The sequence below is a fragment of the Austrofundulus limnaeus genome, unplaced genomic scaffold, assembly GCF_001266775.1.
Source record: "Austrofundulus limnaeus strain Quisiro unplaced genomic scaffold, Austrofundulus_limnaeus-1.0 Scaffold206, whole genome shotgun sequence".
Lineage (NCBI taxonomy): Eukaryota > Metazoa > Chordata > Actinopteri > Cyprinodontiformes > Rivulidae > Austrofundulus > Austrofundulus limnaeus.
Genome location: NW_013952608.1, coordinates 167,430 through 192,063, shown reverse-complemented (window position 1 = coordinate 192,063; position 24,634 = coordinate 167,430). Strand labels below are relative to the sequence as shown.

The following is a 24,634-nucleotide window of genomic DNA, read 5'->3' as shown; positions in this document are numbered from 1 at the left end:
GACTTCATGAAGTCACAGATTAAAATAGACAACAAAGCACGAGATGCTTTGTCCACATAAAAACTCTCCATTCCCCTTGACTAGATTATACAGAAAATCAAGATTAATTGCCTTGGGGAAAAAATATAGGTAATTTTATCAATTAATTTATGTACTGGAAGCTCTCCAAGGCTAATAGCTTGGCAGAAAAAATAATTAAAGTACAAAGTTTGGAAAACAAATCGACAAACCCTAGAACCACATAGACATCAGAGTGACAGACATTTGTCATTGTTTTTACAGATACTCTGTGCATGTCCAGATCTCTCCTGCCTGAGGCCATATGTCATCTCCCAGGAGGTTTAATGAGTGGATTAATTGCCCTGAAGTTCATCAAACCACACTGAGCTCTCCTGCTGTGGCTCATTTTCCATCGCTCCACTAGTCAAACTGTGGTGCAGAACAACGGGCCAGTGCTACAGAAAAACTAGCTTTAGWTGTGGTCATGTTAAGAACTTCCCTTTTTTTGTCAAAGCTGCAGGATGAAGTCGTCCACGTGACTCACTGTGTGAATCTGAAGTCGTGTCATTTTAACCAAATATATCAACTTTACACAGACTGATTTATTAGTTCATCAATACACAATAYCCATGCTTCAATTTCTGCTTGAGCACACAGTGCAAGACAATTTATACAAACTAATAACTGTGCGCTTTCCTGCTGACCAGCATTCTGATGCAACAAAATGTGAAAAGTCATGACTATTTTTCACCTGTTGTCATTTATAAAGCCATTCCCTCCAGCTCAAGAAATTGATGGCGTTCCTAATTAATTGCAAAAGCTAATGCACCTTGTACAAACTGGGAGATTAACCAGTGCTCCAAAATAATTAAGATTTCTTATCTGGTGCATGTGTTGCAGCCATGGGAACATATTTTAGTTGGGAGTTGCTGTAATAGAACTGTCCTGCAGCAACACAGTGATGGACACACATCTTAAGGACACACTCAGGACTCCAAACAGAATAACACAAGTCAGGTATAGTTTAGTATCATCAGTGGTTTACACATTACTAATATCAACAGCAGTCAATGCAATGATGCAGTCCATATAACACTCACTTTTGTTTATATYGTCACCATTTACCCACTCTAAAGCCACGTTCATAAAACAAACACGTGAATGATCTGCAACATGAAGCTTCAACAATRAAGCTGCCTAAATGAAAGAAAGCAGGTGCCACATTTAATAAACAGATGAGTTTAAAGAATAAATGAAAAACTAAACCTGACTCAGAATGGAGAGACATGAAAAAACATGCATTTCAAAATATAAAGCATCTGCAGTTTCTCGCCACGTACAAAACACTCTTTCTACGAACTGATAGGAATGATTTTAAATAAATAATCTTTACAGTTTTGTTTCATTCTTAAAAATTCATCTCATTTTGCATTTGATTGGAGTTGAATCAACCAGCAGTTTTATGTAAAAACTAAAAGATGAGACATTACAGCCATTATAAAACCCAGTTTAACTCAGACTTGAACCCCATCGGCTCACTTCACCGTCTCATGTTGGTCTTTGTGAGAACTGTTTCATTGAGAAAATATAAAAACATAAAAATGAAGCAGGTTTTAGGATCAGTTTGCTTTTAACATSTCTAAGGCTGTCAGACKCAACTTAATTAATTTTAACATTAAYACAGCTGGTCACATGTTGATCCAAGAACCAGGCAAACATTTCCACCTTTATAAACATAAATACTTTTTCCTACAGTACTTGTGTTAAAATGAACAAAAGCAGATTTCTATAGTTTTCATAGAATGGTATTACTGGTATAACTGCTGCACATTCACTTTGTCCAACTCCTGTGACAAAAACTGTTTTTGTCACACTGCACAGCTTTGTTGGTTTTCACGTAGGTGCTTTATTCACAGTTAGTCGTCGTGAATTCTGAGCGGAGCAGCGTGACATATTAATCTAACTGGAAACAGATTTCTATAAATGTGTCATATATTTGACCTCCGTCGGTGTGTTTAATGTCCYGATGGGAACGAGTGCAAACAGTCCAGAGGAGCAAGGTTTCCCTCTGCCCTCTGAGGGTAATATACAGCAGACATGATGAGCAGCGCCACCTGCTGCCCTCTGGATCAGTCTGAGTTCACCCCCAGCTCAGAGGACCTGCTCGGTGCTGGAGGCGGAGATGTCCAGCAGCCTCCACGCTGCATTGGGGTTCAGCTCCTCCTGGTCTCGGCACAAGGCCCAGACGTACGTCATCCTCATCACTTTATCCTGTTAAGAGAGGAGAGAAAGAAAAGGTCAGATCAATGAGGACTAAACGGCTCTTCTTTGTTTTAGTATCAACTGTTTTAGATATTTTTCACACATTTAAAATTTATAAACAATTTCAGTGAAATCCTAGTAAAYAATCCATCTGTGCAGAATCTGACCGGATCTCCCTCCACGATGTCTCCTTTGGGACCGTGGATCACCATGACAACCTGAGCCTGGAAGGTGATGATCAGCACCGGGCCCTGGTCCATCATCTTCCCCATTGCTAGCTACAAGGCAGGAAGAGACGACACAAAGAGCTGTGATTAGAAAACAGATCATCAACTCTGCTTTCATTCAGTAAAACTTAAAATAACTATTGTTGTGTGTTTTCGTTCAGTAAAACTTAAAATAACTATTGTTGTGTGTTTTCATTCAGTAAAACTTAAAATAATTATTGTTGTGTGTTTTTCAAAGTTACACATTTCAACAAGACTTATCCTTTGATGACTTGACAGTTAGATCCAAGTCTAAACCTGTTTCATTGAACCTGATCTGTGAATGGACTACTACAGACAGTAAACCCAAAACCAATTAAAGAACACATTTGATTATTTTTCATGGATTATCATTTTAAAACAGATCATTTTCAAATAAAAAGAAATGAGTGAGAGTGGAAGAACTCACATCTACGTTATCAACATCAAGGACTTTAGACTGAAAGAGAAGCCCCAGAGCCTTGGCCTGCTGGATCGGGTGCGCCAGCTGACTGTAAGTCTGAAAATAAGTGCATAAGAACAAACCTTGATGGAAACATTACATTTTGCACATGATGCACAACAGCAGATGAATAACCAGTTCTGTGGGAGGGTTTCTGTGTCTGAATAGATGATTGTGTAGAGAAAGAGGAGTAAAAAGTTTTTCTGATAACAGATTTACATTTTTAATGAATATGTATGTAAAGAAGGTGATCCACTGGTTATATGTAGACCAGTCTATTGTGATTTAGGGCTTAAAATATTACAAACTGATATTTAAACGCTTGGTGAATCACTCACAGCCTCATAGCACCAGTCCTTTAACACGTCCAGCTCTCCACGAATCATAGCCTGCAGAGTGGACAGAGACCATCAACACTCTGTATCCTGACTGAGCAGAGGGAGCAYGATCAGTCAAACAGCTCTATAAGAGAAGATTGGCTTTGTTTACCTCCAGGATGTTAGGGATAATATCCTTCTCGCACTGTTTAAGAAAAGAGTCCTTGTCAAAATTGGGGTCAATCTTCGTAATTTCTGTCAAAACTTCAGACATTTCTGTCTTTGAGAAAAGTCCACCTAGAAACATACAACAGAATAAAACAATGAATCTACCATTTGAACAAAAAAAAACAAACAAACAATGAGCTTCTGTTATACGATTCCATTTCAATACAGAGAGATGTACTTTAACAATTAATGTGGTTAAAACAACAGCCAGAAGAAAAAATAAATAAATACCAATAAACAGGATGGAGAATTACCTAAAAAGTCCGTGACTTTGTCGGTCATGAATCGGGATGCTCTGACGAGCACGTTGTCGCTCTCATCATATTTCATCTTCATTGCAAATAAACCTGAAGGCAACAACAACAACAACAACAAAAAAAAAGAGAAAATCTTATTGTTTAAAACAAGTAAAATGCAGGTATCTTGTGATAATATTTTAAGCCGGTAGCTTTGCAGCAGAAACACTGATTATTGTAGTTGAACATCTAACGTCTGCACTTTTTTTTCCTTGTAAACAATCTGCTGCCACCTGCTGCTTTTAAATGGAAGTTCATGAAATCTATAATGTTAGCTGTTTAYGATTTAAAACGAAATCCACAATGTCTGAATGAATAAACCAACTTACTGTTAAAAACTGCATTATTGTCCTTAAAGTCCTTCCACTGCTGGTACCACTTTGAGTCTTTATGCAGAATGACACCCATAGCCACTCTACATCACAAACCATAAAGAAAAACAAAGGAAATTGTTGACATTTGAGGGAAGGACAGTTCAAACTAAAATGTGTTTATTGGTACATTTCCCACATAGGGAGTGAAAACAACCGTTTCTTACTCGTTGGCTTCAAACACCCGGGTGTCGCAGTCGGCAGTTTTGAAGGCGAAGTCGCTCCTCATCCTCAGCTGAGCGGGGGCTCTGTAAGCGCCGGCATCTCCGACATCTATCTCCTTCTTCATGGATTCCACACCCTGCAGAGTTCAGTCACAATAACAGTACAAATATAGGTTTGCAAACACAAATGATTAGCAGCCTGTTTGTTAGACTCAGTTTATTTTGTGTGGTTTTTTTTTTCACAGTTCTGGGACTAAATTTAAATGAGAATCTGCTAAGTATGGACAATCTTTATGTTTTTATGGAAACCATTAGAAGTGCTGAGGAGAATGAACATGAAAAACACTTGAAAGTCTGTTACTGATCCTATTTAACAGCAGACAAGGCAGGAGCTTAAATCCAGTTGACAAAAAAGTATGCCATTTGAGATTCTGATCATTTTCAGCCTGACTCTTATGAACCAGATGTTTTCTGACCTGGGAGATGGTCCTGAACGCGTTGGTTTGGCCCAGTTTTTCTCCACCCTTTGACACAGACTCAGCAGAGTGCTTGGCCGTCCTGGCTGCTTCTTCCACACCTTCCTTGATCTTCCTCCCAATGTTGGTACGACTCACCTCCTCAAGACTCTTTAGCAGAGAAACAAAATAACTGGTAAGGATTAAAACAACTACAAGTAAATTATGATGAAAACAAAACCCAATATGAGAAGAATCAATCAGGTTTAGTTTCTGATTATTTACAGTTATATTTTGTGAACTTTTAACATCTTACCTCTTTGACAGTCTCTGACAGAGAGCCCAATGTCTTCTTAAACACCTCTGATGTCTTTGCTGTCTCAGCCTCTATAGATTTCTAAGAAAAAAAAAGAGGTTCTGTCATCATTCAAAATGTATACATGCCTACCAAATTAAYTAAAACGTATCAACTATGATGAAAACCTACTGAGACTAGAAGTGGTAAAACATCCTTACATATTTCCTACGGGCCTGCTGAAGGGCATCAGAGTCCTCCAGCCTCCTGGCCTCTTCTCTAAACTTCTTGATGTTTTCCTTCATCTCCTGGTTCTTACTGAACTCCTGACGGAGATTATCAACAAACTCCCCCAGGAAACCTTTCTGTCCTGAAGCATATCGGACCTAAAACAAACCAACAGACAAATCTGCCGCTCGGTCTCTTGACATATCCAGTGAGTGATTCTGTGATAAATGGGAGAAGTTGTACCTGTACAGCTGCAGCTGGGCTCCTGTGTAACCTGTAAGCGTCTCCTCTCCACGGCGTAGAGACCACAGACCGAGCGCAGAGCGCCACAGTGTTTCTGCCAATCAACTGCAAATCAGAAACAATGTAACTCAGACACAATCAGAGCTGTTACAGGTTATATCCAAATGCTGTGGGTGTACACACAGCTTGTTCTGTATTAGTCTAAAAATGTTTCTGTGCTGCTGTAAGCTCCRTCCAGTCCACCTCAGTTTGGTCTCTAAMTTTATCTTCCAGTCATTTAAACTGTGTTGTACTCTGATTCTTATCCATTCTTGTCACTTAATTTGGTAGGGATGTTGACATTTCGTCAGCAGCTGCTGCCATTTTCTTCCCAAACTGCTGTGACCAGATTTCGCGAGGCTGCTCGGTGCGTTTGCTTATTTMCTCCTGCTTCGTTATTTCCACGAGTTTCAACAAACCGCGCTGACATCAGGTAGTTAGCTACAGCCTCGTCTTCGAGTTTTTAATTTTTGTTGATGCGTTTTGAAGAGAYAAATTTTTGAAAATAGGATAAAAGTAAATCACCCGAGTTTTTCTAGTGACGCCTTAAAGAGATAAGCTGCCATGAAGAACATTATTTTATCTGCCTTGTTCCAAATTTGATAATGATTTGAAACGTTGAAGTGTGTTTTTTTAAATCTGGAGTAGCACTTGTTAGCAAAGTGAGCTGACGCTTGTCTTTGCCACTTGACACATTTAAGACACTATCATTGGTTGAGGAGCTTTGTTTACAAAACAGACGTCCACATGGTTTTTAAATTGTTTTACCGTATTTGTTCATGTATAATACAATCTTGAGTGGAGTATAATGCAATCATTTTTTGAGCTTACAAAGCATAAAAATCTAATTATCAATACTATCCCCCCCACTTTATGGATGATTTTTAGGGTTAAATTTCTAGTATTATACATGAATAAATACAGTAATTTCCTTGCTTTCTAAGACACATTAAGTTGATTTAATGCTGCAGTTTGCCTTGTAAAACTATTTTATAATAGAATAGAACAGAAACAGCCTTTATTGTCCCACCTGGGGAAATTCAGGTGTAGTAGCAGCAGCAGCAGATACATATATCAATCCACAGAAACAGTGTATTGCTATGTGATATTATCAGTTGTAGCAAATAATAGTAGAATTAAAGATAGTAACAGTAAAAAAAACATACATCAAAATAAAAGTAAGAATAATCATTACTGTAACAGGCTACCAAGATGAAATTGGATAAAATGAAAATAAGGCAAGATACTGTGCAGAAACATAAAAATTACAGAAAGAAAAAAACAGTCACGACAAACTCGTGATCCGAGAGAGGTGTGCGAATTGATTCAAACTCTGTCATTAAGTTTAGTTTATACTTTTTCTGCTACTTTTGCATCAGCAATTATCAGGTTTTCTTAGTTTTTAGGATACAAGATGCTTCCTACAAAAACCAGAATGTGAATCAAAAAGAAAAAAATTGTATAGGTCTTCTGGACGGGTTCTTCTTTAATGAAACATATCGTCTCTTCTCCAAGAGACTTCTGCAGTCTGAGAGTTTCAGGCAAAATTCAGGCTTTTTTTCAGGCTCTCAGACTGAAGAAGTCTCTTGGAGGAGAGACGAAACGTTTCTTAAAAAGGAGAACCCGTCCAGAAGACCTACACAATTTTTTTCTTTTAGATTTTTTACCTGGACTACTGAGATGCATCAGGACAGAATGTGAATYTTTTCCTAAAAATTCCATGGCGATATCTTGAACGTTAAGGAAGTTATGAGGAAAAAAACAAATAACCAGGTGAAATGGTCACAAAGGCCCCATTGGTTCTGCTGTGAACTGCAGCAAGAAAACAAGAGCTGATTTCACCTAAACAAACAACAACAACTTCCCTCATACCTGAGATAATCACATGATTTWGGTGTTATTTTGTATGGTTTATGATGTTCTTTTGGAATCCACTGTCAGRTTTAATATTGGTGTAGGATTAAAAAATGTATCCACATCCTTACAACAGAACTGGTCTCACTGCTCTCTTGTGAACCTTTGACCTTTGCTGCCACCCTGATGTCACAAATTACTTCTGAAACTTTTCTCCATCCAGCCTTTACTCACCTCTTTATCACACTCCCCGTTTTCCCCAAGTTCTGCACCTTTGTGACCTCTGCTTTCCCCTTCACTAATATTATATTCTTACACTCAGCACTTGACAAAATCCTTCAGTATCTTACAGTTCTCACAACTGATGCAACAAGAACAAGGCCTGTTCTCATCTCGCGCTTTGTCAGCCTAAAACTAAACCAATAAGCATATACATGTATCTGCACACAACCAAACTGGATATAAAGCTGTGGAAGTACATTTCTATCATTTATTGAAGCGCTTCATCCCTTAGAGCGGTAACGAAGGACTGAATGGTTGACTCACCTCGTAACACCGACATACAGAGGCTGCCATCTTGATCTTGGAATGAAGCACGTGCTTCCTGGGTACGCCCTCACAGAGACAGCTGATGACGTATTTGACCAATGGGAGAGCAGAACGGAAAAGAAGTCAGGCGCTGTCACGTGACTTTAGAGTGCTAAACACGACGCCATGTTGAAGGAGTCAATCCCCATACATTCTGGCATAACCATCAGACAGAACACCATTGTGCAGGCGTTTGCTTGCAACAATCATGCAGGAAAATGCTCGGACATTGTAACATTATATCGGTAAGTTTTTTTTGTAATAATAAGGCTGTATTTAGCAGTGTTTATTGTCAGAAGAATCAACCAGTACTAACGAAAAATAGATCAGCTGCATGGATTATCTCACTGCTGGAGGCCTGTCATTAAAATCTAGGCAGAAATGGGGAGAAACTTGTGTCATTAGAAAATGAATTTGAATGACAAGATTGAATCTGTATTTGTATAATTTGAAATTGAATAATTGGTTTGAAAATGCATTTCACTAAATGAAACTGAATTTAATCGTTTCTGAATTACTTTGCTTTGAAACTGTATTTTGTTATATTAAAAATTCAATTAGACTTATTTCACTTTTAGTTCTTTAATTCAATTTAAGTTCCAAAAGTTTTCGTGTCACACACCTGTATCCTTGAGAAAACCAGCATCATCCGCTCACAGCTTTTAAATCTGCTGCCATTACCTCCCGTCATCAAGAAACACAGTCTTGACCCTACTAACTTCAGTAATCTTCATCCTATCTCTAATCTGCCTTATATTTCCAAAGTTCTCATTGCTAGTCAACTTCACTCTCAACTATCCAACAATAACCTTTATGAAGAGTTTCAATCTGTTTCGTAATTATCTCAGTTTTATAGCATCGTWCACTGTGTTGTTATGGCAATATTCTATACCCTGCCGACAACGCCAAAAAACTGTGGTGGCACGATTTACCAAGAATGCAGAAACACGTTGGAATAAATGCACAGAAAGTCCGCGTGTATGGTTGTCAAATGATTTAATTTGAGCAACAACAGTGTCAAAGACAATGGCATTTAGACCACCTTACCCTAATGATTTAACAACACTGTTTTTCCTATTATAATGATGTCTATTCCTCCAAATAAAGTTACATTTTTTTGAGTGATTCATTTAATTGTCTTCTGAAGTATATATAAAGAACATGTGGGGTAAATATTTCTCGAGAAACCTTCAGTTTTAGATAAGAGRATTCTGTCAAGAAATTGAGAGACCTCTCTCCAAGCAAATATTCAGCTTGGCTTTCTTGAGTACGTTACTGCAGTGGTTCCCAAACTTTTTATCTTCTGACCCACAAAATATCCATGGCAAAAACTTGTGACCCCAAATATTACTGGTCTGGGTATACGAACTTCATTAATAACCCTAAAAACACAGGCTTTTTAACAAGCTAAACAGCTTATACACAAATATAAATACTTATTTATACTTATTTTATGTTTTTGTAATAATTATAGGGAAAATATTACATCAGAAATTATTTTATTACCCTTTAAATTGATTTCTGGAGATTATCCAAGGTGCTTCATGACCCATAATTGGGTCCCAAGCCCAACTTTGGGAACCAAAGTGCAGTGGTTCCCAAACTTTTCAGCTTTTGACCCACAAAATAACAGTAGCAGAGACCTGTGCCCCCAGCTATTTTTGAATGATAAACATTTGTATCAGGTCAACAAAACATGGGCATAGTAACAATATTTTTATACTACATTTATCCATTTTCAATACACTAACCTCACTCCTTTGTAACAACTAAGGCAAAAATGTAATTAATTCAGAAAATCTTTTCAGGACCCCCCACCTTGACGTTTCGGGACCCCACTTTGGGTCCCGACCCCAACTTTGGGAAACAATGCGTTACTGTATCTTCCCACCTCTGCTGACTGAGGAGGGAGCAGATGATTGGCAGGTATGTGCTGATGGCATGCGCGCGCAGAGCGCCCTCGTGCGGCAGGTATGTGACGCGCAGGGACTCCTCCCCTCCCTCTGCAGAGTTTTGGGAGCTCTCCCTTTCTGCGAACAGCAGCAGCAGCAGCAGCAGCAGCTCGCCTTCTTTGACAGCCGACACACTGGCGCAGAGTCCGAGCACAAATCTTTAAACATTTGTAAATATTTTTTCGGGCATAAAGCGAGAATTCAGAGCGACACCTTCTACTCATCCTCTTCCGGAGCAAAGCGCTGGAGCGGCGGCCTCGTCTAGAATGGGGAACCGAGACGACGAATACGATTTCTTATTCAAAGGTAAAAAATAAAATAAAATAAAATAATAAATAAAAAGAGAGAGAGAGAGAGAGACAAGACAAGGGACAAATAAAAAAGATTCCCCGCTATATAGTCAAAGCTTTGTTCCACAGATGAATCTGTGTGTGTGTTTGTCTCCGAGCAGCTGTGTGTTTTTGAAGGAAACAGGGTGTTTTCCTCTCAGCCTGCCCGGATGATTATAGTCGCTTCTGATCCTAACACAATGCTGGAACACAGCGCCTGCAGCTGCATTTATAGGCTAAGAATGCGCAACCATATCCGCGTTCAGCCCTTTATTAAACTTTCATCAACTTATAGAGAAGATCTGTTCTGTTTTATTTGATGTTTGTCCTCTGGAGATTAATCAAAGGCCTTGATTAGCCTACCTGCTCCTGATCAGTGAGCTTCATCATCACTGCAGCCCTGGACTTCTTCTGTTTTTTTTTTTTTTTTTTTTTTTTTTTTTTTGTGTTTTCTGACTATCAATAAACCTGCTAAAGAACCCAGATGCTTGTCTGGGACCAGAATGGCTCCTTTGATCCTGATATCAGCTCCTGTGGCACATTAACATCCCAGGCTTGTGACAACTCAAAGGCCATTTAGATGTAACAAAGTATCCTCTGTGGGATGAATGGAGCATCTGCCGGAGGCGAGGGATCTCTGCCTCTCTACCTCCTCCATCCATCCATCCCTCTCTGGTTTCTCTCTCTCTCTCTTTGCCTGTCCCAAACAGGAAGGCCCCCTGAAACTGTCGATTCAGGTCCTGATGAGGCGTGTTATCAGCTTCCTGCAGCCCGGACCAGCCGGTGCCGACAGCAGGACAAAAGCAAAAGTTCGGCTCGGTTTCCTTTAGCTGAGAAAGAAAGGAAAACAGAAAGGCTCCACCTCTCTCCTGACACTTTGCCCCAAAGACTCATTCCTACTACAGCTTAAAACAATGGGCCTGCTCGTGATCAAGTTATTTTTACACTTACTAATCAGAATGAACCCAATTTCACTCAGCTGCGGTTCCTTTAATGGACTCATGAAAATGTCAGAGGCTGATTTATTTCTTTCAGTAACTTTTCTATAGTTTATCTTAGGCTATGCCTTGATGATCAGGCTGCATTTTTTATTTTCTCAAATTTAACATCAAATAGAGAGTATTTTCTGTGAAAATACACTGACAATGCTGAGTTCTGAGTGATTAATTATATTGACTAGCCTACCASATTTCTCTTAGTGACAAAAATGTTTCTGATGCTTTATGCATTGGTGGTTCCTCAGAGAACAACAAAACATTCCTCGTGAAGAGATCAACTAATTTGTGTCCGGATGGTTTCAGGGAAGGCTGCTCTCTTGTGTTCTTAAGACTCAGGGTCTGTGATTGATTATAAATCTGAAAAGGATTCATTTTAGGGCACTTAAGTTATAAAAAAAGAGCTTAAACTCCTAAAAATGTTCCCATCTTTATAAATATTTTGTAATGTACACACGCTCCAAATTACGCAAAGCATGTTTTCCTCTGATGTTATTAAATAGCTGATGTAAATGACAGCATAATTTTCAAGTCATCAGCTGTTAAAGTATAATTCAAATGTTACTGCAAAAAAAAAAACAAGGTTGTAAAGAACTGAAAATGGTAATTTGTTGAATTTGCAGCAGTAGTTTACTGAAACTGAAAGTTATTTCAATCAAAAACATCTTCACAAGTCAAACTGCATAATAATTTTGAACTCAGTGKAATTGGTTCAGTTTATAGAAAAACAGTCCAGGACCTGTCTCTCGCTGCACACACACTTTGCGCACACCAAGGAATGCAAAATCCTGCATGTCATTTTTAGTAATTATGCTTAAACGTACATATATGAGACTGTAAATATTTAATTCAGGTTAAAACTACCTAAAGACAACAAGAGAGTTGCATCTGTCTACTTAACCAGTTAATTTCTATTGTGTTTGAGCAAATTATGTCATTTTATGGGGGGGGGGGGGGGTATTTAGACTTGATCAAATGAACCCCTCTGCAAATTACACCTATGGCGCACACGTCTTCATCCACTTGTCTTTCCCTCCACAGTCGTGTTAATCGGAGACTCGGGCGTAGGAAAGAGCAACCTGCTCTCTCGATTCACACGGAACGAGTTCAACCTCGAGAGCAAAAGCACCATCGGCGTGGAGTTCGCCACACGCAGCATTCAGGTGGACGGCAAGATGATAAAGGCCCAGATCTGGGACACGGCAGGACAGGAGCGCTACAGAGCCATCACGTCAGCGTGAGTCTGTCCTTCATAAACCCGCTCATCATGTGAAACCTTCACCTGGACCGTCACACAGTGTCACTCCATCCTTAAGACTGAAATATTTTAAAAAACAATTCACATTTTGAAGGTTTTTGGCAACAAATATAAAGTTTTTGTTAAGTTAGCTGTCCCAAGAAAATGGCTGCACTTAAAATGTTCTACGATAAACTACAAAGGTTAAAATAAACAGTCCTTTAAACCTCTCCATGAGGGTGATTTTGTAGACGTTTATACAGCGGGTAAAATAAGTATTGAACAAGTCACCATTTTTCTCAGTAAATATATTACTAGAGGTGCTAATGACATGAAATTTTCATCAGATGTCGGTAACAACCCAAGTGATCCATACATACAAAGAAATCAAACCATAAATGTCCAGAAATKAAGTTATTTGTAATAATGTGGAATGGCACAGGGAAAAGGTATTGAACACATGAAGAAAGGGAGGTGTAAAAAGGCATGGAAAGCCAAGACACCAGCTGAACTCTCTCAGTAATTAGAAAGCAAGCCTGCCCCTTGTCAGTGCAAACTAATATCAGCTGGTTCAGTCCCAAATGATGGCCAGGTGTCACACAAGAAACATCTGATGATGGGTAAAAGTAAAGAGCTCTCTCAAGACCTTCACAACCTTATTGTTGCAAAGCATAATGATGGCATCGGTTACAGAAGAATGTCTAAACTTCTGAAGGTTCCAGTGAGCACTGTTGGGGCCATAATTCAGAAGTGGAAAGAACATTATTTCACCATAAACCGACCACGACCAGGTGCTCCTCACAAGATTTCTGACAGAGGAGTGAAAAGAATTATCAGAAGAGTTGTCCAAGAGCCAAGGACCACTTGTGGAGAGCTTCAGAAAGATCTGGAATTAGCAGGTATGATTGTTTCAAAGAAAACAATAAGTAATGCACTGAACCACCATGGCCTGTATGCACGCTCACCAYGCAAGACTCCACTGCTGAAGAAACAGCATGTTGAAGCTCCTTTAAAGTTTGCTGCACAACATTTAAACAAGCCTATGTAATACTGGGAGAATATAGACTGGTCAGATGAGACCAACATTGAACTGTTTGGATGCCAGAATACACATCATGTTTGGAGGTCAAATGGCACTGCACATCAGCCCAAAAACACCATACCAACAGTGAAGTTTGGAGGTGGGAACATCATGGTGTGGGGCTGTTTTTCAGCATATGGTACTGGCAAACTTCAAATAATTGAAGGAAGGATGAGTGGAAAAATGTACAGAGACATTCTTGATAAAAATCTGCTTCCATCTACCAGGATGATGAAGATGAAACGTGGCTGGACATTTCAGCAAGACAATGAGCCCAAACACAAAGCCAAGGAAACTCTCAGTTGGTTTCAGAGAAAGAAACTAAAGCTGCTGGAATGGCCCAGCCAATCACCTGACCTGAATCCAACAGRAAATCTATGGAAAGAACTAAAGATCAGAGTTCATAGAAGAGGTCCACGAAACCTTCAAGATTTGAAGACTGTTTGTGTGGAAGAATGGGCCAAAATCCCACCTGAGCAATGCATGCCTCTAGTTTCTCCATACAGGAGGCATCTTGAAGCTGTCATTGACAACAAAAGCTTTTGTACAAAGTATTAGATAAATTTCAGTAAGTGTGTTCAAATACTTTTTCCCTGTGCCCTTCCACATTATTACAAATAACTTAATTTCTGAACATTTATCGTTTGATTTCTTTATGTATGTATGGATCACTTGGGTTGTTACCGACATCTGGTGAAAATTTCATGTCATTAGCTCCTCTAGTAACATATTTACTGAGAAAAATGGTGACGTGTTCAATTCTTATTTTACCCGCTGTAATATTTACCCACAGCACTTAATCTGTAGAAGCAAGCAATGTGTCAAAACTAAAATACTGCATAAGTTAAAATTTTAGGTTTTATGCATCTGGACTCAAAGCAGAATTCACAAAAAAAAAAAAGAATAGATTTTAGCAAAGTTCTGCTCATTAAATGCATTGTTTAAAACTGATCATCAAGTGAGTACACGAAAGCAGAAGTTTAGCTGTTTTGCTGGTTTGGAGTATTCAGGTGTGATTTAACACAATGGTATGGAGGAAATACATGAGCAACCATCACAGAAAACCAATTGTTCCTGTCCACAAAGCTGGTTCTGTTATTTTACTGCGAAAGGTTAGGTACAGTTGGAGGACAATATTCAAACGTTCCAAGACCGGATGTCYCATCAAGTTCACCCTGAGGTCAGAGCGCACAATGCTCAGAGAAACGATGAAACTTTAAGAGCCATGGTCTCAGACTTTGAGGAGCTCAGACTAATAACCTGACCATAATCTCCTTGGTATATTATTACAGTAAGATGTTTCAGTGTCAAACGTGAAACTCTTTGTCGAACAGTTGAAATTGGTTTAAGTCAGAATCTGAATTACTGGAAAAGAAAAAAAAGTGAAGGCAATGAGCGTTGCAATTATCAAGATATACTGTATTATAACTAGAGACAGGATCAGAGGCCTGAAGGTGATAAACTATCTGAACAGTTTTTAAGTCCCACCCTCAATGTAAACATTTTCATAACTAAAAAATGAATGAATGAATGAATTAAAAAATAAATAAATAAATAAATAAATTGAATATTTTTATTCTAGTGCCAATTTTTGTTGAATTGGGTAATTCTAGCATTGCTGCTGTATCTATAAATTTTCATCAGTTTAGTTTTAATAGTTTTTTGAATTTTATACTGTGATTGATAATATGACAGCCTGTCAGTGAGCTTTGAGGATTTGTAGGCGGGACTTGTAATGAGTGCTCAGATGCTCCTTCCCAAAAACACAACATGGCAGCATTCCAATAATAGTTGACATTTTGACTTAAATCTAATAATTGATAAAAGGCTGAGATTTTTTGTTTGTCTTTATTGATGTCAAAGGTTAAAGTGGTTCTGGGTCCACACCTCAACACAAATGATGAAAAAAAAAACCAAACACCTGTAACAAAAGAGTGGGTTTTCTATAACTGTTACAGACTGATAAGATCATACAGAAGATGATTACTTTAAATACTAGACAGTTTATGCATTACTTCTTCTGAGCATTTATAAATAAGTAATCCATCCATCCATCCATTTTCTTCCGCCTATMCGGGGTCGGGTCGCGGGGGCAGCAGCTTCAGAAGGGAGGCCCAGACCTCCCTCTCCCCAGCCACTTCTTCCAGCTCCTCCGGGGGAACTCCAAGGCGTTCCCAGGCCAGCCGAGAGACATAGTCCCTCCAGCGTGTCCTGGGTCTTCCTCGGGGCCTCCTCCCGGTGGGACGTGCCCGGAATACCTCACCAGGGAGGCGTCCAGGAGGCATCTTTACCAGATGCCCGAGCCACCTCAACTGGCTCCTCTGGACGTGGAGGAGCAGCGGCTCTACTCTGAGTCCCTCCCGGATGACTGAGCTTCTCACCCTATCTCTAAGGGAGAGACCAGCCACCCTGCGGAGGAAACCCATTTCGGCCGCTTGTATCCGGGACCTCGTTCTTTCGGTCATGACCCAAAGCTCATGACCATAGATGAGGGTAGGAAAATAAGTAATAACACAGTAAAATATGTGCAATCTGCCTTTGCTCTTCTTACAGATACTACAGAGGGGCGGTGGGGGCGCTGTTAGTGTACGACATAGCCAAACACCTGACCTACGAGAATGTGGAGCGCTGGCTGAAAGAGCTGAGAGACCACGCCGACAACAACATCGTCATCATGCTGGTGGGCAACAAAAGTGACCTGCGTCACCTCAGGGCCGTGCCCACAGATGAAGCCCGCGCCTTCGCAGGTACCGAAACCTCCACAAACACACGCTCAAGCTCTGACTGTTGGTGTAAGCTCACTGTGGACTGTATTCTATCTGTAAAGTGTTTATTTGAGTGTATGTTTAAAAAAGTTTCACTTTTGTTAATCCACAGAGAAGAACAATCTGTCGTTTATAGAAACATCAGCCTTGGACTCAACAAATGTTGAAGAAGCCTTCAAAAATATTCTTACAGGTACGGCTGCAAACAGAGACCACAGTGGTTACTGAGCTGCCATTTGGCAGGTTCTCCTCCACAAACTCTGCGTTTCTGTCCGACTCTTCCCCTCCTGCAGAACCTGAAGCAGCYGTTTTACATGTCTCAGTTCCTCATTCATGCGCTCGCTATCAAAGCTCTAATCGTGTTCATTTGCAGAAGTTTCAAACTTTAGAGACGATGAGATTCCAGTCAGATGAAAGTGACTTAACACAGTTGTTTTTATGACCAACTACAGAAACCATCTCTTATACAGGCAAACATACCGATCTGTTAGCTGTTCTGAGTTCAGGAAGTTTATATTCTGTATAAGATGGTATCCTCAGAACAACCAAACAATAGTTTAGACCACATATGTCAAACACAAGGCCCGTGGGCCAAATGTGACCCGTGGGTGACTCCCGTGTGGCCCGCTGGGGGGGTACCCCACCCCCCAACATTTTTTCATTTTATTTTTTTAACTTTACATGAAAATTGTTTCTTATATCAATGGTAAACTTTAAAATTATGATTAAATGCAACAAAATAAATTTAATAAAATAAATTAAATAAAGATAAATTTAATACATTCCTGTCCCTGAGCTGTTGGCTTTAAGTAACTGAGCAATTTAGTTGGATAGCACAGTATTAATGTCTGAAAATGAGCTGTTTAAAGTCAGCATCAACCATAAACTAAATATTATTTCTGTATTTATTACAGATTTAGTCAGTTATACACTTAGTTCCTATCAGTGTTTAAAAGAAGACGTGTTAAGACACTGTTTAGTCAAAGTTAAACATGAAACGTCAAAGTTCATTACAAGTGGCCCTTCGAGGGCCACCATAACGCTCACGTGGCCCTCGGTCACAATGAGTTTGACACCCCTGGTTTAGACCTTTTGAGCCGTGGTTCTGTTTTTAATAATTAACATCTTACCTGTTGTAATAGCTTGTTCAATGACCTCAGTTTGGAGAAATATGAGTTTAGTTTGAATTGAAAAAGCCTCCTGGATGCTTCAACTTTAGAATTGAAAGTCCAGTTGTTGTTATTTTTTTTACTCTTTTTTATGAGTTTAGTTCTGAGCCTGAGTGACAAGCTAATGGCTGTTTAGAGTGGGGGCTTGGCCAAAGTAGATTGTTGCTGTTTTGCTATTTATAAGTCTACATTATCATGTATTTGTAAAAGTTTAAAAAGCAGTAGCAGCAGCTAGCTGTATCACTTCCAATGACAGCTGGTATACCTGTATATTATGTCATATTTCTTTTAACATAACAGTGTAATTTAAAACTGATATTAACATAAAAGTTTGTTAAAAATGTTCTTAATTAAACAGTTTCTTCAAACTGAGGTTGTTCAATGAGCTATCTACAACAGGTAAGATATTATTTGTTCACAATGTTTCTGCAGAACTTCACTTCAAAAGGTGTGTGTTGAAGCATTTACCCCCATCACTGTAAAATTCACAGTTTAAATAAATCCACGTGAAGCTGAGAAGATAATTCTGGCCAGTAAATAATATTTTTATGTTGCAGAATCGTAACTTTCCCATCACAGTTAGCCTATCCTGTTGGGTTTTAGCAGCATGCCATTGGAGAGTATTCTGACATTGTTGGGGTAATTTAGCTCTTTAGTGTTGCTGAGAAATGTTTTTAAATGTAAACTAGACTCATGAAAAGTGAACTATAACCACTTTAATTCCGTCAGATTACAGCTTCATAAGTATACGTTCATAAACCAACTGTTTGGTAAAGATTTTCCCACCATTTAAAAGTGAAGGTGGACGAWATTGTTTTTGCCTGTGTCTGTTTAATAACATAATTTTACAGGATCCAACAGACAAATTCTAATATAATTTGCTGAAATTAATAATTGGATGTACGTCTACAACTGATTAACTTTTAGCTATATGAAGTTAATGGACTGCTGATTTTAAAACACAAAATTGTCTGAGATTCACCCGAAACATGATTTTGAGGGCTAACATATTGCACAAGAGACTTGTTCAAAATTTCCTCATTTAGAATTAACTTTGCTTGTTAGCAAAATTTCTCATGAATCTCTTGGATGATAAACCTTTTGGGATTATTTTAAGATATTTAACAAGGGTTAATGATTAGGCCTTTAATTTTGTTTACATATCCCTGTCTTACAAAACTTACAGACTCATTTTAAGCCTATTTTTTAAGATAACAATTTAATCAATGGTAGTGAAGTAAGCAAGAGGCTGAGACTTGGTAATTCTAATTGTTTTTTAACTCGGGTATCATTTTTATGATCCTAAATTTTAGAATTGCAACTGTAACTTCCTCCTACAAAGACAATTTCCCTTTTCGGCTGGGTTATTTCATCTTTTTAGATACTATAAGGTTGGAGAAAGTTATCCTGTTAGGGATTATTTTGAGAGAATGATCACGTTCTTTCTCTTTTATCTCTTCAAAAACAGAAATATATCGCATTGTATCGCAAAAGCAGATTGCTGAGCGGTCCGCCCACGACGAGTCCCCGGGAAACAACGTTGTGGACATCAGCGTTCCGCCCACCATGGACGGCCAGAGGGGAAGCAAACTGCAGTGCTGTCAGAACCTGTAATCCATGGCAACGTTCCCTCACCTGGGTTAATTATTAGTTGAAATCCACAGTGTTGAAATGGTTTCATCTGTCCCCGAGAGCAACATTATCTGAATCTGCACTTTTTAAATCTGTGGAGTCAGTTCTGTAATGCCACAAATGATCAATCCCAGAGAGAAGAAGAGTTGGATTTTGAGTTTTAATCTGACCCAGGTACAGTCAGCTACATTCTGGTGCAAAAACAGGACTGAGGGTACAACATGAGCTGCTACTACTGTTAGCTAACCATGGCAGTGTAGCAGAATAGCCTTGTCGGAGACCTTGAAAGTCTGGACATTTCTTTGGTAATTGCCACAAACTTGGAGCGGACTGGGTTGTAAAGCCTGCCGCTTCAGTTCGTATCTGCAGTCCTGTTTTTGGGCTTCTCTCTGCCTACTTCAGTCATCATCTCTAAAAAAGAATTGTTGTGATGCTGCTGACGCTTAGTTCGTTTTGTGTAAAATATATTCTTTGTTTTGATAGCTTGTCTGCTCACATACATTATATTAATGCCATGAAAATAAATTTTACAATATTTTGCTGTCTTGATTTATTTAAGCAATTTATAAATGGTAAATGGCTTCAACATATAGTGTTTTATCAAGTCCCTCTGGACTCCAAAGTGCTTTACACTTCAATATTCACCCACGCTGATGATGATAAGCTACAATGTGGCCACAGCTGCCCTGGGCCACACTGACGGGGGCGGGGCTATCATGCACCAGTGCCACAGGAACACTCTGACCACCATCAGTGGGCAAGGTGGGTGAAGTGTCTTGCTCAAGGACATAATGACTGAGGCGGCTGGAACGGGGGAAACGATCCGGCAACCTACGGACAACAGGACGACCTCCCTAACCACTCCGCCACAGCCACCCCAATTTATAGTACACAAATGTGTTTAGTACTATTTTAGTCCATAAATTAGCGTATTAAATTAGAAGTAATTCTGTAAGCAAAGGAAAGAGTTGTCTCAGGAGGTTAGAAAGAAAATTATAGACGAGCATGTTAAAGGTTATAAGACCACCTCCAAGCAGCTTGATGTTTCTGTGACTACAGTTGCACATATTCAGAAATTTTGGATCCATGGGACTGTAGCCAACCTCCCTGGATTCACAGGAGGAAAATTGATGACAAATCAAAAAGTCGGATAATACAAATGGTAACAAAAGAGCCCAGAAAAACTTCTAAAAGAAATTAAAGGTAAACCTCAAGCTCAAGGAACATTAGTGTCCGATTGCACCATATGCCATTTGTTGAGTCAAAGTGGATTTAATGTGAGAAGAATAGAATAGCATTTATTGTCCCTCCGAGGGGAAAATATGTCACAGCAGCATCCATACAGAGGTTCACACACTAGCTACTTAAAAAAACTATAGATAGTACACAAAACAAAATTAACACTAACTAGCCATGACACAACTACTACTAATAAAAATATAATATAAAGAATTTTGCAAGAATAGGAAATGATATGTTTTGTTTTAGAGACAGACTATCAGAATCCGTCATTAGGAATTAGAAATTGCCTGTTTTCAGTGCAAAACAGTCTCAACAGACTAAAGTGAGATATCACAATGCAGACAAGAAACACAGATGTGCAATTACAGCAGAGTTTTTTAAGGTTTAAAATGGGTAATAACAGAGCAGCTGATTGCTTATATTAGTAATAATATAAGTGAGTAGTAGTGCAAATGATCCTTCAGTTGAGTAATTACAATGAATAGTAACAGTAAAAATGATTGTGCAGGCAGCAGGTGTGTAAACACTTATTGTGATCTTTGGGTGTGGTACTGGTTATAGAGTCTGACAGCTGCTGGGAGGAAGGATCTGCGGCAACGCTCTTTGGTGCACGTCGGATGCAGCAGTCTGTCACTGAAGGAGCTCTCCAGTTCAGCCACAGCTTCATGCATGCGGTGTGAGACATTGTTCATCAATGATGTTATTTTAGTCAGAGTTCTTCTGTCTCCCACTGCCTGCATGACCTAGGAGGACACCAAACATAAACAAGCCAGACTGGAGTTTGCCAAACTACATGTTGACAAGCCACAAAGCTTCAGGGAGAATGTCCTACAGACAGGTGAGACAAAAATGGAACATTTTAGCAAGGCACATCAGCTCTATGTTCACAGATGGAAAAAAGAAGCATATCAAGGAAAGCACACTGTCTCTGCTGTGAAACATGGAGGAGGCTCTGTTATATTCTAGAGCTGCTTTGCTGCATCTGGCACAGGGTGTCTTGAATAAGTGGAGGGTACAATGAAATCTCAAGACTATTAAGGGATTCTAGAGAGAAATGTGCTGCCCAGATTCAGAAAGCTTGGTCTCAGTTGAAGCTCGTGGGTCTTGCAACAGGACAATGACCAAAAAACAGCTAAAAACACCCAAGAATGGCTCAGAGGAAAACATTGGACAATTCTGAAGTGGATTTCAATGATCCTGACTTAAATCCTATCGAGCATCTTTGGAAGGAGCTGAAACAGGCTGTCTGGAAAAGGCACCCTTCAAACCTGAGACAATGGTACCATCATTTCTGTCCAGGCCTGTTTCAAAAGTTTTATTTAAAAAAAATTGACGCATCATAGTTGAAAACCAATGTCTGACTTTCATTTGTTACATTTTTATTGAAATGTTATGTCAGATTCAAATAATTTCTGTGACCATTGTGGGTTTCTCTTTCATTAAACAAGTGTTACCAACAATTTTGTCCCCGTGTGTAAATGAACAAATTGTTAATTTTGTCAATATGTCTTGTTTCTTCAAACTTTAATCATCCAATCCACCAAACGAGTTAATGGCAAAATAAACTGTTTGGCAATGGCAGAGAGTATTTGGCAAATATTTTATATGTGCAACCCACACACTCTGGTCTCCTGCTCATCCCACAAATGCATGTTCTTTACAAATGTAGTGGAACCATTAAAAAGGGACATTACCAGGCTTTCCAAGGGTATACATGTAAGATGTATTGCCAAGCTGCACTGTTACAACAAAGAAATAATCTACCAAACACAAAATTGCTTTACTTTTTGTTCTATAGTTCTTTATATGAAAAAATTATTTAAAAAAAAACTACTCAAATTTATAAAAGTCCCTACTGGCTGATCACATTGCTTACACATGCCCAAAAGCAACAACACTTCACAAGTCCAGGAGTCCCTCATGTTTTATTGCACAATAACCCAACTTTCCAGGGGATAAAGCAGGAAGAATACAGTAACACAAAAATACTTTTAGTGTACGCTTCATACATTGACATCTCAGAACATATTTTTTCCTCCCCTGCCAAACCGCTCTCAAACGTTTTTATGTTTCTCAGTCTCATCAATCTGAACACTGTTTCTCTCTCTTTTTTTTAATTGCATCTCTTGAGAGTTTAGGACATTACTACTGGTCATTGCTAGGCATCTCAGTTCATGAATGGKGTTTTTACATATGAGGTGAGGCTATCTGCTTATGCACATTTTATGCTGACAGAGGAGACATTATCCTTATTAGAATGTAAACACTTTATCTTCAGTACTTTGTCTTGTAGCCCCGACAAGTGCAGAGAATACTTGATGCCTCATCTGCTGTCTAAACAGGAACAGGGTTTTCATTTTCACTTTTCAGACAGCAATATAAAAGCTTTACCTGGAAAAACTAAAAGGTATAGACTACAGACAAAAAACAGTGGTAGGAGTGACAGTTGCTGTCTATTGTCAAAGAAAACAACAGTAGTACTCACAACTAGACTTTGTCATCTTTCGTAAATTTTTCAGTTAGTTTAACCATTGATCAAAACCAGTTAAGATACATTTTGGAAGGGGAGTGGGGAAATTATAGGTAGTGAATATGTTTTATATTATACTGTAGTAGCATGCTGAATCTGTTATATCCTGCTACATTAGCTTGTGTCTTAGTATTTCGTAAGTTCTTGTCGCTGACATTAAAAAATCCGGCTGGTTAGTCCATTTTCCATGTGTCCAGTCGTTCACATTCCAGCACTGACTGTCAGACGTTTCAGTTTTTATTAATACGACTCTGAAAGGAGTTCTTCCCAAAACCACTTTTGTTGTCAGCCAATATAATGTTTTATTTTATTTTTTTAAATCAAGTGCTTCAATAAAGAAAACGTGACGAGAAAGAAGCTCTTCTCTGTCAGGATGGTCCGTATGAAGTGCAAAAGTTCATTACGATGATTTCTTTTTAGTGAGTGCTCAGGAGAGCTTGGTTTTAAATACACTCCTACTCCAACCTGCTCTGCACTCATACGATGGTCTCATCAGTCATTTTCTTGGTCGACTTGGTCGGCACTGAACGCTGGGTGGTGTGGGCGCCCTTCATGTCGGGCATGAGCAGGCGCACTTTCTGATTGGTCCTCCTCCACTCAGAGTACAACTGACAGTGATACCGAAACGACACCTGAGATTGGAAGAAGACAGAAGATATTTCAGTGGTTGCAAAAAGGCTAATCATTCAAAATGTCTTAGTACTGCTATAAAGTTAGAAAAAATCACACAAACCATTGGACAAGGGTCGATAAAATATTTTTTAGTGAATTTATGTTTTTGTATTCCACTTAAATGTTTTTCTGTTTCTATTCCAACTACCTGCCCCGAGGACTACAGATGGATAACTGCAATTTTTACTAAAACCTGGTACAATAAATTACGATTATTATTATTGTTGCGTCCAATATGCACCATTGGTGTATGAATGTGATCTAAAGCACTGTTTAGACTCTATGTAATGATTTGTTAAAATTATCTTTGTAGAGATGTAATCAAGTATTGAATGTGTATGTGGATTGGTAAAAATTGTGTTGTTAAGCACTTTGAGTAGCTTGTTTGACTAGAAGCTAGGTGCTTTATAAATACACAAAAACAGGGTGTATATTTTACAAATATTGAGCTAAAGTTTGGTGTGCTGATAGTCATTCAGAACATATACTTAAAGTGCCAACAGATCATGCAAAAAACTATAATATTGCAAGAAACTGCATGTAATTTTATGTTCAGAGTTTGACGAAAACAGCTATACGTATCGTACATCGGTCCCTTATCAACATAACATGATCTTAGTTTAAAACTCTGGCATGGAAGGCAGAGGTATGAATTCCTTAATTCCTTCCTTCCTGTGCAAGGTCTTTAAGTTAAATTATCCATTTAATAACCATTAAAGTGTGTCTTTCTAAAGAAGAGTTTTGGTTCCAAATGCAGCCCAGTTTTAAAATACCATGCAGTTTAATCTTACAGCGATTTCAAGGAGCAATGCGTGTCTGTGCAGGCAGAAAGTTCCTGGAAAACATTCAGTCAAATAACTACTCAATGTAAAAGAACTTGTGCACAAGAGTAATCTGCCCTTCAGCTATTTTTATCATTTTAAAGTAAATTAAAGCAAAATACAAGAAAAAAATGTTCCAAGTCTATAGAGAAAAGAAAGAA

At 38.8% G+C, this 24,634-nt stretch overlaps 3 protein-coding genes across 3 annotated transcripts in view; 1 reads left to right on the top strand and 2 right to left on the bottom strand.

Annotated features, from left to right (window-relative positions):
- Window positions 1-582: 582 nt before the first annotated feature.
- Window positions 583-8,061, bottom strand: LOC106524907 (mitochondrial import inner membrane translocase subunit TIM44). Its single transcript, XM_014018936.1, has 13 exons — window positions 8,007-8,061; window positions 5,568-5,672; window positions 5,318-5,482; window positions 5,118-5,198; window positions 4,823-4,972; window positions 4,350-4,483; window positions 4,141-4,226; window positions 3,770-3,862; window positions 3,460-3,584; window positions 3,309-3,359; window positions 2,938-3,027; window positions 2,430-2,540; window positions 583-2,271 (listed from the first exon to the last, which is right to left on the bottom strand). The coding sequence occupies exons 1-13, from the start codon at window positions 8,034-8,036 to the stop codon at window positions 2,152-2,154; spliced, it is 1,341 nt and encodes a 446-aa protein (XP_013874390.1). The 5' UTR covers window positions 8,037-8,061; the 3' UTR covers window positions 583-2,151.
- Window positions 8,062-10,048: 1,987 nt separating this feature from the next.
- Window positions 10,049-19,746, top strand: LOC106524909 (ras-related protein Rab-11B). Its single transcript, XM_014018938.1, has 5 exons — window positions 10,049-10,306; window positions 12,366-12,561; window positions 16,196-16,389; window positions 16,520-16,600; window positions 19,045-19,746. Exons 1-5 carry the CDS (start codon window positions 10,267-10,269, stop codon window positions 19,188-19,190), a joined length of 657 nt encoding a protein of 218 aa, XP_013874392.1. The 5' UTR covers window positions 10,049-10,266; the 3' UTR covers window positions 19,191-19,746.
- Window positions 19,747-22,356: 2,610 nt separating this feature from the next.
- Window positions 22,357-24,634, bottom strand: part of LOC106524908 (E3 ubiquitin-protein ligase MARCH2) — a 6,663-nt gene continuing 4,385 nt past the window's right edge. The window contains exon 5 of the mRNA XM_014018937.1: window positions 22,357-23,612. Within this exon, the coding sequence (XP_013874391.1) occupies window positions 23,457-23,612 (156 nt within the window). The 3' untranslated portion in view covers window positions 22,357-23,456. The remainder of the gene's footprint in view (window positions 23,613-24,634) is intronic.

Excerpts from the sequence above, each read along its gene's own strand:
- LOC106524909 (XM_014018938.1), top strand. The coding sequence starts at position 10,267 with ATGGGGAACCGAGACGACGAATACGATTTCTTATTCAAAG. Across the intron at positions 12,562-16,195 it reads TACAGAGCCATCACGTCAGC|ATACTACAGAGGGGCGGTGG; the intron begins GTGAGTCTGTCC and ends CTCTTCTTACAG. Across the intron at positions 16,601-19,044 it reads CTTCAAAAATATTCTTACAG|AAATATATCGCATTGTATCG; the intron begins GTACGGCTGCAA and ends CTTCAAAAACAG.
- LOC106524907 (XM_014018936.1), bottom strand. The coding sequence starts at position 8,036 with ATGGCAGCCTCTGTATGTCGGTGTTACGAG. Across the intron at positions 4,973-5,117 it reads TGTCAGAGACTGTCAAAGAG|AGTCTTGAGGAGGTGAGTCG; the intron begins GTAAGATGTTAA and ends TCTCTGCTAAAG. Across the intron at positions 3,360-3,459 it reads TTATCCCTAACATCCTGGAG|GCTATGATTCGTGGAGAGCT; the intron begins GTAAACAAAGCC and ends TCCACTCTGCAG.